We start from the raw sequence: 13,050 nt of genomic DNA, 5'->3' as shown, positions 1-13,050 counted from the left end.
ACACTACTGTATCCAGGTTTATGTGGCTTCTAGGGACCTAAACTGTTGTTGGGTTTGTTCAGCATGAAAATAAACACCATTTTCACAGCCCAGGCTGGGCCAGGCAGCGCACGGGTCTTTGCTGCTCTTGCAGAAGACTTGAGTTCAGTCTCCAGCACCCGGGTCAGGTGGCTCACAACCACCTGAGACTCCATGTCCAGGGACTTCCAAGCTCTTCTGGATAAAGCTACATGGCAAAAGCATTGCTGGGAGCTGGAGGCTTCTAGTGTTGGCTTCTCCCTGCAGTAGGGGGCAAATCATGGGCATATGAGACAACATGGAACCCTGTAATTCTACAAAGTGCAGGAGCTCCTGATGTCCCTCATGGTGCCCCAGAGCCTGCTCACCACTCATGGAGGCTTCAGGAACATGGCCTTCTCCTGACATGTGTGCACTGTGCATCCTCACTCTCTACCCCCTGCTTTTCTGGGTTGGAAGTCTCAGGTGTAGGAGGCGCCAACCATAGGCCTCTTCTCTCAGCATTTCAGCATTTTACCCACTTGACCTTCACCAGGCATCCTTTGCTCTACACAGTTACATCAGCCTGTGAACCTCATCCTCCAGACTCTAATGAAGCAAACACCCATGTGTGTGGAGCTCTCATAGTTAGCCAGGCTAAAGGGGAAGGCAGCAAATCCTTCATGAACTCTAGAGCTCCTGAGGCCTAGGAAAATGTCTATACCGGGGCTAAACTCATGCTGCCCTGTAAGACTACATTTTTCCTTTAAACAGAAGGATGTGTGGTGGTGGTGGCACATGCCTTTGATCCTAACACTTGGGAGGCAGAGGCAGACAGATTTCTGAATTCTAGGCCAGCTTCCTCTACAGAGCTAATTCCAGGTCAGCTACACAAAAAACAACACTGTCTCCAAGAGTAAAACAAAAAGAAAGAAAGAAAGACAGAAAGAAAGAAAGACAGACAGAAAGACAGAAAGAAAGAAAGACAGAAAGAAAGAAAGACAGACAGAAAGACAGACAGACAGAAAGAAAGAAAGAAAGAAAGAAAGAAAGAAAGAAAGAAAGAAAGAAGTGAAAGAAAGAAAGGAAGGAAGGAAGGAAGGATTCATATTTTGTATACAATGAGATGCCTCCCTGTCTATGCCTGAACCATCATGTTAACTATAATTCTTGTCACATCTGTATTAATTCAAATACTGAAGGCTAAATGGGTAAATCTTAATGACAATACAATTGGGGGGGGTGCTGAAGAGATGGTTGGTTTAGTGGCTAAGAGCAGAAGACCCAGGTTCAGTTCCCAGTGTCCACATGGTGGCTCCTATTAGCCTGTAATTGCAATTCTAGGGAATCAGTCTGGACTTCACGGGCACCACACATACCACATGGTGCACAAGCATTTATTAGGTGAAACACTCAGGCCCATAAAAATAAGTATATAAAATATATGGTTAAAAGACACTGAGATTCAGGAAGTTCTTAGTGACTTTGGTTATCATTTCTCTCTCCTGGAGACCTGTCTTCCTCATGCTCAGCCTCCCTGGCTTCTAGGACATTTCCTAGCTCTGTGGAGCATGAAGTACTCAACACCATAAGCCAAGCATTGCAAAGCCATCTCCACCTTCACTGCTACACCTTCTCCATGGCTGTGTCTAAAGGGAGAGACTTGGAATCCCACAGATGCAAGGCCAAACCTGTTGGGCTATGTGAGCCCACCCACCCAATAGTCAGATCTACTCCTGTCCTTGGCTATGGCATGAGGCTCTTAAGACAAATTAATCTGAAGGATCTCAACAGCTATGCTGTTAGACCTCTCATTGCTCTGCCCGACCTACAAGCTCCTTTACTGGCTCAAATTCACACCTGAACTCCTCTCCTGCCTCAGCCATCATCAGCTCTTCTATTTCTCTCCACCTGTGCTCTGAAGAATCCACACTAAGGTGGACATTAACCTCTCCATGGACCTCCAGACGTATGCTTGTGATTACTCTTTATTGGCTATTTTGTATTGGTTCGTGGGACCTTCTAGTCTCATGCAGAACACTGCTCACACATTTTGGATCTTACAACACCCTCTTGATTGAGAATCCTGACTAATGACTGACTGAGCCTTCCATGCCTGAAGTCACCCTCTGTCTCCCAGTCCAAGATGAGAATCCCCACCCTAACCCCATGGTGTCCAGTTTCATCTCAGAAGCTAGGCTCTGTACTACCCAATATCATTTGGATCTTGGCCTCTAATTCTCTGTTAAATCGTTCCTCTCTTCTTTAAAACAAATTCATTTTGTTGTTTGTTTTTTGAGACAGGGTTTCTCTGTTTGGCCCTGGCTATTCTGACAGGCTCTCTGTAGATCAGACTTGTCAGGAAGCCAGATATCTGCCTGCCTCGGCCTCTTAAGCACTGGGATTACTGGATTGTGCCAGCATGTTTAATTAAAAATTAATTAGTGGCAGTGCATGTTGGCACCTGCCTTTAATTCCATCCGTTGGGAGGTAGAGGCATTGTGAGTTCCAGGACAGCCAGGGCTATAAATTAACACCTTGTCTCAAAGAAAACAAGCCAAAAATGAAACAAAAATGTTGCAATATGGTCTTAGGAATGTAACTGAGTCTGTTCTTGAACTCTGAATCCTCCCACTTTCACTCAGGTGCTAATCAGCAGGCTTCTGTCTTGACTTTCACTGCGCACTCAGGGCTGCCAGGACTGTTACCTCTCCCAGTCTAACTCCTGACTCTCTCATCAGCATCATCACAAAACTCCTGCTAAGAATTAAGGAAACCTGAATTCTAAGGAACAGTCGGAGCTCCAGTATTTCCAAAGCTCACTCTAATACAGATGGATCCTATGCTGCAGTAAAATGGTCACAGCTGGAGGTCTTAATTCCAGGACTTGGGACTGAGGGGTTGGAGGATCTTGAATTCAAGGTTATTTTTATGTTACAGTGTTGCTCAAAGCGAGTTGGGCTGCTACAAGATACCCTGTCTCAAAACTATACCAAACACACCTAAAATGAAACAGAGGAATTTGAGTGGGCACAGATGGGAAAGCTCGGCACTTTATGGCTAAGCCACCTGCTGCCAGCACCAAAGTCCATGCACAGCCCCAATTCTGAGCTGTGTCTGGGACCCCACTTAGGAGCACGCACCAAAGTAGCTCAGATCCAGGGCTTTTGGTCTAAGAGGAATTCAGGCAGTCACACTTTGGATGCCAGTTCTCCAGCTCAAGTGCCTGTCAGCCCAGGATCTGGTCTTAGTCATGGCTTGGCATCCCTAAATTCCTCCCAGCTGTGCTCTGAACTCACCCTGTACCCCGTTCTGATGAATCTGCCATTCTCCATGGGAGTAGCCTCAAGAAGTCCCTCACATCTGAAGCACCACTCTGAGTGCACTAAACACTGCAGGGGAGGGGCATGGCCAGCAGAGCACCCACCCCTTTCAGCTGTAGAACATTTAGCTCTAGAGTGAGCACTGCTGTGCATTGTGGAACTTAAGCAGTATCCCAGGCTTGGCCTGGGAAGAGCCGTTGACACCCACACTTTCTGGGGTGACATTGTCTCCTGAGGATAGAGTCAGGTCAGGAGCAGCAACTGATGTTCACGAGAGACAAACTTTCTTCACCACCTGCCCATGCTGGCCCTAGGATCTGGACTTTTTGGGTGACATGATGCTGAGTCCCCCAGGTAGATGGGTTTTCAGGGGTCAGGTGGTTATTGTCACTAAAGGTATCCACAAGGATAAGTCATACTGTACTAATTCCCATATTAGATCCCTTCTCACGGGTCACAGAGGTCGTGCTGGGTCCTAAATGTGGACCCAGGTTCCTGCACACTTTTGAGGAGACTGGTCAGGGCTCAGGCTTCACGACATTTTGTTTGAATTATTTTGGGGGATTTTATTTTTACTGTTGGGGACAAACCTAGGGCTGCCATGTGCTGGGAAAAGGCTTTGCCACAGCTGTAGATCATCCCTAATTATAAACTCCTAAATTCTCCCAATCCTGGAACTTTCTAGGTCCCTCACATGATGCAACCTTTGGGGGATTCCTCACATAGAATCATGGGGTGGATTGCATCCCAAAGAGAGACAGTGGGAAATGTTCCCCAGTGTCTGCCTGTGGCTGTGGTGATGAGAGTGCTGACCAGTGGATGGCAGGGCCCATGTGAAACCCTTTTGTTTTCTACTTGAGTGGAATCTTCACCATGCCTTTTTTTTTTTTTCTTGAAACACAGGTTGCCCTGGAACTTACAGTCTTCCATCACCCTGACTCAGTTTCCCATGACTGGGATCACTGGCTTAAATTACTATGCACATCTTTCTTTTTTTGTATTTATAAATATTCTAAAAGCCAGAAGGATCTAGCATTTAAAATTTTGCGGTCCAAGGCATTTCCAACAGGGGATTCTTGACCTAGGAGTATCCAGACCAGTTTTTATTGTGTGGGTACTTCATTCCCATAACAGCTTATGCTTGACAAAGAGTTCCAAGGTGTGATGTCACTGGGCATCAGGCGGTGTCCCAAATAGCAGCACTGACTCAGGTTGTAATTTAGGCTGGAGAAACTTACTAGGACCCTGGTAATCCTAGCACCCTGGGGCCTCACATGTCCTTAGTCTGATCTAGTGATGAATCAACTGCTCTTGAGGGTGGATTGGAATTCTAGTCACTGTGAGGCAGGAGCATTAGTATCCTACAGCCACTCTGGGCTCCATAGGAAGACCCTGTTTCAATAGTAAAAGGGGTCACCTGCGAGTTCTTACTGTCTTCCCTGAGGCCTTCCTGCTGGAGTTAGAATAGCTGTCTCATCAAGTTGAAGTAGAGGGCAGAATGTTGGTGCCTTCTATAATGAGGACTAGTGACAGATAGTCTATGGAAATTCTAGAAAGATCTACAGGTATTTATGTCATGTGCATGGGAATTGCTGGCTTCCCTGTGTCCTTTGCCTTTAATTTGCAGTCCATGGGGCACCTGGGAATGTCCCCAAACCAGGCTGCACCCAGGGCTTGTCCCATGATTCTCACTTGCACCCAGTGCCTGCCTGATTGTCATAAGTCTGACAGAGCCACTGTATGCTCTCCTGACACCTGCAGAGAGCACTATATGGGACCCTACCATCCCCACACTGCCCATCAGGGTCTAAATGTCCCTATATGGCACTGAGATGGTCTAAGCTCCTTCCCGCCTATATGCTGCATCAGAATCTGACCATTCCTAATTTCCTCCTCTCACACCCACACTAGAAGCCCTGTACCCACACTAGCCCCAGCTGGCCTGTTGCCTACTGACATCTCATGGACTCTGTCCCAATCCCCTGCCCTGCCCTCACTCCGCTGACAATGTGGACATCTCAGGACAGTCACTGGACAATGGCTGACACACTTGTCTGAAGACTGGAAATGTTTCTCGATCTTGGAGAGGAAAGAAGGACCCTCCAACTACACTGTCCTCTAAGGAAGTTTATTCAGGTGACGGATGACAGGGACTGTTTTGTCTCACGTCACACATGTCAGTAGAAAATATCCTAGGTATTGGATGCCGCTGTTAGCATTTACAGAACAAAGCACATAGTGTTGGGAAGGATAATAAATTATGAGTCGAATTAGAAAACCCCAAGTCTCTTCCAGGTCCTAAGAGGGCAAAAAATACCACCAAACACAGCATTAATGTGATAGGTTGGTTAAATCTAGTTACCACATTCTAGTGTGATACCTATGACCCTTTTTGTGTCATGCTCAGCTTATAATGACTAGAGGACCTAAGCTTGAGAGTCACCAATGCCTCTCCCTTGCTTCTCCAGCTGCTGAGCATTGAAAAGCCCTAATGAGACAGCATCTGTTTGCAGACATACTGGATTATTCTTCTTCACTTTATCTCTCTGAGTCACCTCCACTCACAGTAAGTCAGTTTAATTCCATAAATTGGAAATGAGTCACGTGGAAAATATACTTTCTCAATACAATCACAGATTTCCATGTAAAAGGTGAAACATGAACTATCCCACCTAAGCTCTGGGCTTGCACAGACGTGCTCTGAAAAGAAACATGTGTTCCCAGCTGCAGTCTGCATTCAATATGGATGCTCTTGAGGTCCTCCCTGACCTGCATAGATTAAGATAATTATCTTGCTTTCTATCAAAAGAATTCATTATGCCAAGTTGGCCTGTAGAAGGAGGCTAGTGTCTTCAGTATTTTATCAGATGTGCTTAATGTATATAATCATCGATAGTAAGTGAAAGATCTGATTGGAATTGAAACTGAGTGATGCTGGAGGATGATCCTGAATGCACAATGAGCAGTGGAGGCACCAGAGCCCGGTGTGGATGCCTAGCAGGCTACCACATTGAGCAGGCACCGCTCAACCACCTGTACATACACATCTCCTGAGATCTCTCTACTTAATGGGAGATGATGGCGTCCATCTAGTATAGCACATGCCCTGGAAGGACAAAAGCTACCTACAGGAGCTGTGGTGATGGCTCACAGGTTAGAGCATCTGCTGCTCTCTCAGAAGAACCACATGGTCCCTAACAATCATCTACAATGGGGAATGCTATTCCCTCTTTTGGATCATGAGGGAAATGCACTCAGGAGTGGCCCAGACATACATTTGAAAAAAAAAGATCCATTGAGTTACATGATAAAAATAAATATAATCAGCAACAATAAAAAACACAGCATATGAATGATCAAGTGAAACAGCACCTATAAAAACCTATTTCCCAAAATGACGTTGATGGTCATTATCTTTGTGGTTTAATACTAATGCTGTATTGTAAGAAAAACTGAGGCACATGGTTCTCGATTAGGATTATTCTATATTCCTTTGTGAAAGTTGTCATTTTTTCTGCAGCTCTACAGGCATGAGTGTGTGTTACTCAATATCTGGTGCACACACTCAATAAGGAATGTGTGTTGTAGACTGATATAGTTAGGATGAGCAGAACACATGACAGCATGGATACAGTATGTCAGTGATTACATCATAAAGTGTGTCTCCATAAAAAAAGTCACATTATCCACACAAAAGACACTATCACCATGTGTACCCCTTGGTGGCTTTGAATTCCCTATTTACCCATGCTGCCTGGACCATGCAAAGATCCATACCCAGCTGTCAGTTCTAAGTCTACAGGAGTGGAAAGGACCCTTAAATAAGAAGGTCTTAAGAGTCAAGAGTTACAAATCAATTTTTATTCATAAGGAATACAATTTACAAAAAACAGGCATAAAATGAACAACTAAAATGGTATAAAAATGAAAAACAGTAACAAGAATATATAACTATGAAATAACAAAAAGAAAACTTCAATGAAAATCATAACCAAAAACATTTCTTAACAGCATTTTCTTAATGAACATTTAGAAACACAGTTGTAGTGCTGTTTCTCCTCTAGGACAAGACATCAAGCAGTCCCCTCAGATGTCTCTCAAATGGTGTTGTCGGTATGAGAAAGGAGAAAGACCTCAACCAGACAGGCTGGCATACGGATACATAAATGTAGGGTCTCTAAACATTGAGGAAATTATCTGAGAAGAAGAATATTCACCCAAAAAAAGTATTTGACTGTGAGGATTGTCGTCACAGGGAACTCCTGAGAGAGAAACTCATTCCTCAGGGGGCTGTCTTCCTGGGATCCGTCCTATGCCATGTCTCCTGCAGTTCCTGAGACCTGGGAGGAGAAGGCAGCTATTAAGACACGGATTTGGTGGGGACACCCATACCAGCTGTCAAGTTGCTGCCTTCTGTCCCCTCAGCTGCATTGGACAGACAGCACTGATCTTTTCACTGAAATCATTGCTGATATCTATGCAGGCTGGGGAACATCACCAGCAACCCTCACAGTACTGTGGGAGAACAAGCTGCTCCTCAGACTCTACCAGTGCAAACCAAGAATGGGGAAATGGGGAGAGACCTAATTGGGGTGCAGGAAGAAAGGAGAAGGCCACATGATACCCAGAGCAAAGCCAATGACCAGGACTCATTTGCCATTTGCACTTGGTTCTTATCCCTACAAGGTGCTTCCAACCATCACATGACCCCTGCATGACCTTTGTCACACGACCAAGAACTCGTTCAAAACTCTTCATAGCATCCAATCTGTGATAGGGAGATGCAGTCATGTGATATGTTATTCCTCTGTCACCATTTCTGGACTGCAGTTTCAAAAAGGGCAGAGAAGTATAATTGCCCATAATTCAGTTTCTGAAGAGTGGTTAACATCCCAGAATACTTGTGCATAGACAGAGCAATGAATAACTCTATCACATGAGGTGGGTGACTGACTGGGTGTGGGGAGATTAGAAAGATGATAGGGGAAACAAAGTTGTATCCAATAGGCAAATGGTATCAGACATTGTTAATCTGACTCAGCTGCTTGTTCCTACCACATTTTGCTGGGTCTGGAGGTTGCTGGTCTTCTCCTGTTCGTCTTCATTATTCGGGTTCAACTCAAACAAATATCGCTGTAACTCCTTGCTCTCCTGCTTCAATGTGACCAACTTCTTCTTCATACATGCCTGGTCCATCAGGAGCCGGCTGTGCAGGTTGCTGGAAACACACTCTGCATAGTAAGATCCTGAAGCCTCTTCCTCCCATTCCAACTGCCAAATCCCACAAACTCCACCAGGACCCAGATACCCATAAAGACTTCATAGAATACATCTCCATACATGTATGGCTGCTGCACAAACAGCAAACGGCCAATCCAGGGAAAAATAAATTGTTTCTGTGACCCAAGCACTAATAAGAGTCCATGTCTGTCCAAAAGAACAAGGGATCTACAACTACCCATGAGAGCCCAATGCATCGGGGGAACATCAATTAGTAGGCGGCAAATAACCACAAGAGGACAGTAGAACCAAGGGAGGTCATGCAAACCATGTGGTCCACACATTGAGCTTTGTTAAACCTGGTATGACCCCAGAGCCGCAGGTTGGCCTAATAACACTCTGATGCCTGAATCAGTGTAGTTCTATCCAGAGCCTTCTAAAGATGCATAGACACTGTGGTGATAACTGACAGTCCCTTATGGAACTGAAACTGAGTCCAAAAGACCCACGGCACAGTGATATTTAAACAGCAGAAGACATGGACCCAGAGCTACAGGCTCTCCAGTCCAGAACAAAGAGAGGCAGACATGGCCATTCCACAAGTGATGGGCCCTTCTGACCAGTACTTACCGATAGAAGTTAATCTCCTTCTTGAGCTCCTGAAATTTCTCATGATGTTCAATGTTCTTTGTGTCTAAGTTGTGCAGTAATGACATGACCTCTTTCTCCTTTATCTTCAAGTTTTCATAAAATGGATTTGGCCTGAAGTAGGGGCTGGCCCCAGGAAGATAGAACCCAATGAACATCGAGGTTTAGGATTATATGAACTCAGGCTGTGTCCTTTACTACCCCAGCCCTCGAAGGACACTTTCTGAATTCTACATATTTGGATCTTCTTCAGCTTCAGAAACTTGGAATTGTGTGCCCAGGACAACAGATGCTAAGCACCCAGATAAAGGGTTCCCTGGCTCACTTTTTTCAATCAGGAGGGCTGGATCTGCATTCAAACCTGTTATGCTGTCAAGAGCCTTGGCCACAGAGCTTATCCAACCACACACACACACACACACACACACACACACACACACACACGCACACACACACACACACGCATGCACATTCAGAAACCTCTGATTTCATTTTTCCTGTTTTGACAAGTGGAATGCTACAAGCCGATTAACTAATATTCTAGAGGCAGACAGTACACATAGTTCTGGAGATGAGACCAGATATTGCCACAAACTTATAATCTGCCCAAGGCATACAAATGTATAGACAAATGTGACCACACAGGCAAAGAACTGTGCTGTTGAAAGTGGGGCTTCCAAAATAAAGCACTTACACCTCCATGAAACTATTATACGGGTAAATCCTGAGGTCAAAAAACAGACCCCTAAATTCCAAGGGGGGAGGGATAGAGAAACATATAAAAGTTGTGCATATGCATGCAGACCTGTGCACACACAGACACACAAGCTGGGACACACCCACAAGAAAAGAAAAGTAAACAGACTCAGAGAATGAGAAAGAGAGACAAATATGGAAAGAGCACAATGAGAATCAGTAGAAATGTATGCACCATTACTGTCTCAGAGTGTAAGGCCCACAGACAAGAAGGACCAGGCCAGAGCCTCAGAACTTCTAGTTAAGCATTGATATGAACAATGTGGGACCTGTCACCTAAGGGTGCTGCCATGAGATGATAGCATTCAGTCACCTTCCTAGCAAGTACAAACACTCTCCACAAACTCACAGCACCTAGAACCTTGCAAAGCTACCACCTGTCAAGGGCTTTCCAATTGTACACTGGGAACTCATGCTCCAGTGACTTTATCCCTGAAATCTTCACTCAGATCGCAAGTTCAGATTTTCAACAGGCGGAATCAGAGAGTCTATTTTCAAACTCACTCCTCAGTAAGGGTCAGGTTCTGAATCTCCTCTCTATGGGAGATGAGGTTTAGAACAAGGTCGTTTGGTTGGAGCAATGCATACCTCTTGCTCATGGATCCACCTGTCACATAAAGGAGGCGATCTGTCAGCTCATTTCTCTCCTTGGTAGTTAGCTCCAGTTCTCTATTCAGCCTCTCCTCTCCCTCGTTGGCCTGCACCTTGTTTAGGACATTTTCAGGGGATGACGTCTGTCTGCAGGCCTCTGTAGGTAGAAGAACACAAGTGAACCCGCATGGGGCGAATGCATAGAGCATACACAGACCACAGTGAGGTCCAAACAGGAGAACATGCTTGGAAGCCAGTGTCACTGCAAGGAGTTTGGTCTATGTGTAAGAGGCATCCTAAGTGGATCACAGTTCCCCCACTACTATATAGAGACCAAGAGATGTAAGCAGCCTGGTGTTCCCTATGCCCGCCCACACAGGCTTACAAGTACCAGAGAGATGCCTTCTCCAGGATTATTATCAGGTACGCAGGCTACAACCCGGTTTCAGGACCCTCACCCCTCTGGTTTCAGAAGTCAGATCATCAATTCAGCATCCACAATGACTTGATTGATCAGGGATACTCAGATATTCTACACTGTTATTCTAGTCCAATAACTTTGCATTAAAAAGTCATGTAGGGGGAGGACATGGTCAACAGACTTATTAATTCCCCCTACTGAAATGACAAATGCCCCAGAAGTGCCAATAGGTTACAGGCTCTTTCTCTACCTGCTCCATATAGTTTGGCTACTGTAGAAAAATATCTGCCACACAGAACCTCTAATATATGAAGGTAAGATTGGCCCCGTCAGCCAGAGGTATTCAGAGGAGTTCTAAGAATATAAGGTCATGGCCAGGAGCACAGTTCTCTCCCTCTTACCACTGTCAGATAGTCACTGAATTTAAAGAAGCAATGAAAGTGAAGTACAGTGATGCCCTGTTTAATTCAGAAAAGTTATACCCTCCATGCCTCCTGATGGTGTTATTATATCAATTTAACATACCGAATGCACTGTAAAAGTAAAGACTAGAAGTTCACCCAATAATAGCATAGGCATTGGCATATCCTCCATGTGGTTATGGAGAAACTAATGATGTGAAAACCTTGACTTTCAGGAATTGAGATAATCATGGAATTCAATATCTGTGGAGATGTTCCAGTGGTTGTGGCCCATTACTAAAAAGGCCAGCGGAAGACCCCCACACACACCCCTGACAGGAAGCTCAACATACTCTGCCCAGAACTTACTCCACATTCCCCATGTCCTGTGTCCATCATTACTTTTAGGTTTCGTTTGCTTCACTCTAGACTCTTCTCTATCAACATCAACTCTCCCAAAGCGCCTACAAAGACGGGCAAACATGCCTGTGGATATATCCTTTGGACACTAAGAGAAAAAGTAGGGAATTGGTTGTCACAACGATACTGGTGACATCACAGGGATTCCAAGGTCTCTCTAGGAGACAATAGAATGTCCACGAAGGGACTGCTGATGTCCCGGAGAACAGACTTTGCCTCCCTGCTAATGTTCTCCCTGTACTGAGCAAAAGCTGATGTGCCCTTTTCAGGAGACTTCCCTGTGGCATAGCCACTGAGCACCACATGCTTCCAAAGCCAAATTTGACTCTAGGCTTGATTGGAAAAACCTAAGTCATTGCTATGTATCTAAATGAGTGTTTCCTCCCCAATCCCTGCACAGAAATGTTTCATCCTACCTCAAATTCTCCTCAGTCAGCAATATTACCCATTAAAGATTACTGAGAAATCACACCAGTTAATATAAGTAGCCAAAGAGGTCTCCTGTCTCATCATGTGCAGGTGCATGAAATCACACCCAGAAATAGCCTGTCGGGTAGGTTGCGATGTGGGTGTGTGTTATAGGTACAACCTGAAGCTTTGTGCTTAACATTTGACAGTTGCCACCAGATTCCTTAGGAGAAAGAATTGCATTCATTATGGTCCTGGCAACAATGTGGTGATCTGTTAGCAGAGGAAACTGAAATATTGGATCCACAAGTGAATGCACCCTCAGGCTGAGTGTGGGGCTCTCCTCTTTGCACTTAAGTTACCAAAGCAGGATTCCTTACAGGCCTCTCTAAGCTATAACGTGTGATTTCATCTGAAAAATAAAATAGTCAGCAGATGTGTGTGTGTGTGTGGGGGTCCAGCCAAAGGAGTAGGACAAGCCTAGAGACATAACTCAGGGGACAGAATAAGAAACAAGCATCTTCACTCCTGTTTCATGGATCACCCCACAAAACACAAAAGCATCTATCATATTAAAAAAAAAACCAAGTTATTTTATTGAATGCATACACTAATACTGTTTACAGTATTAGTGGCAAAGCTCAGATTTTGGGGGCAGTTCCATGACTTGAACTATCTTCCGGACAACATATAAAGCAATAAATAAATAAATAAATAAATAAATAAATAAATAAATAAATAAGAAAAAATACAGAAAAATAAAAAAACACAAAAAGCACGAGCCTCTCATGTGAAGTTACAGAAGAGTTATCCAGTGGTCACTTCTGATTCTGACCAGGCCATTTTAGCTATGACAGTGCATAGT

At 44.7% G+C, this 13,050-nt stretch overlaps 1 protein-coding gene across 1 annotated transcript; it reads right to left on the bottom strand.

The window, feature by feature from the left end:
* Positions 1-7,166: 7,166 nt before the first annotated feature.
* LOC134483206 (disks large homolog 5-like) lies at positions 7,167-11,886 on the bottom strand. Its single transcript, XM_063278476.1, has 4 exons — positions 11,727-11,886; positions 10,533-10,692; positions 9,171-9,314; positions 7,167-8,538 (listed from the first exon to the last, which is right to left on the bottom strand). The coding sequence occupies exons 1-4, from the start codon at positions 11,839-11,841 to the stop codon at positions 8,358-8,360; spliced, it is 600 nt and encodes a 199-aa protein (XP_063134546.1). The 5' UTR covers positions 11,842-11,886; the 3' UTR covers positions 7,167-8,357.
* Positions 11,887-13,050: the final 1,164 nt, after the last annotated feature.

Source organism: Rattus norvegicus, chromosome 19 (assembly GCF_036323735.1).
Source record: "Rattus norvegicus strain BN/NHsdMcwi chromosome 19, GRCr8, whole genome shotgun sequence".
Classification (NCBI taxonomy): Eukaryota; Metazoa; Chordata; class Mammalia; order Rodentia; family Muridae; genus Rattus; species Rattus norvegicus.
Note: the sequence above shows the minus strand (reverse complement) of the source record. Positions and strands in the feature narration are given on the sequence as shown.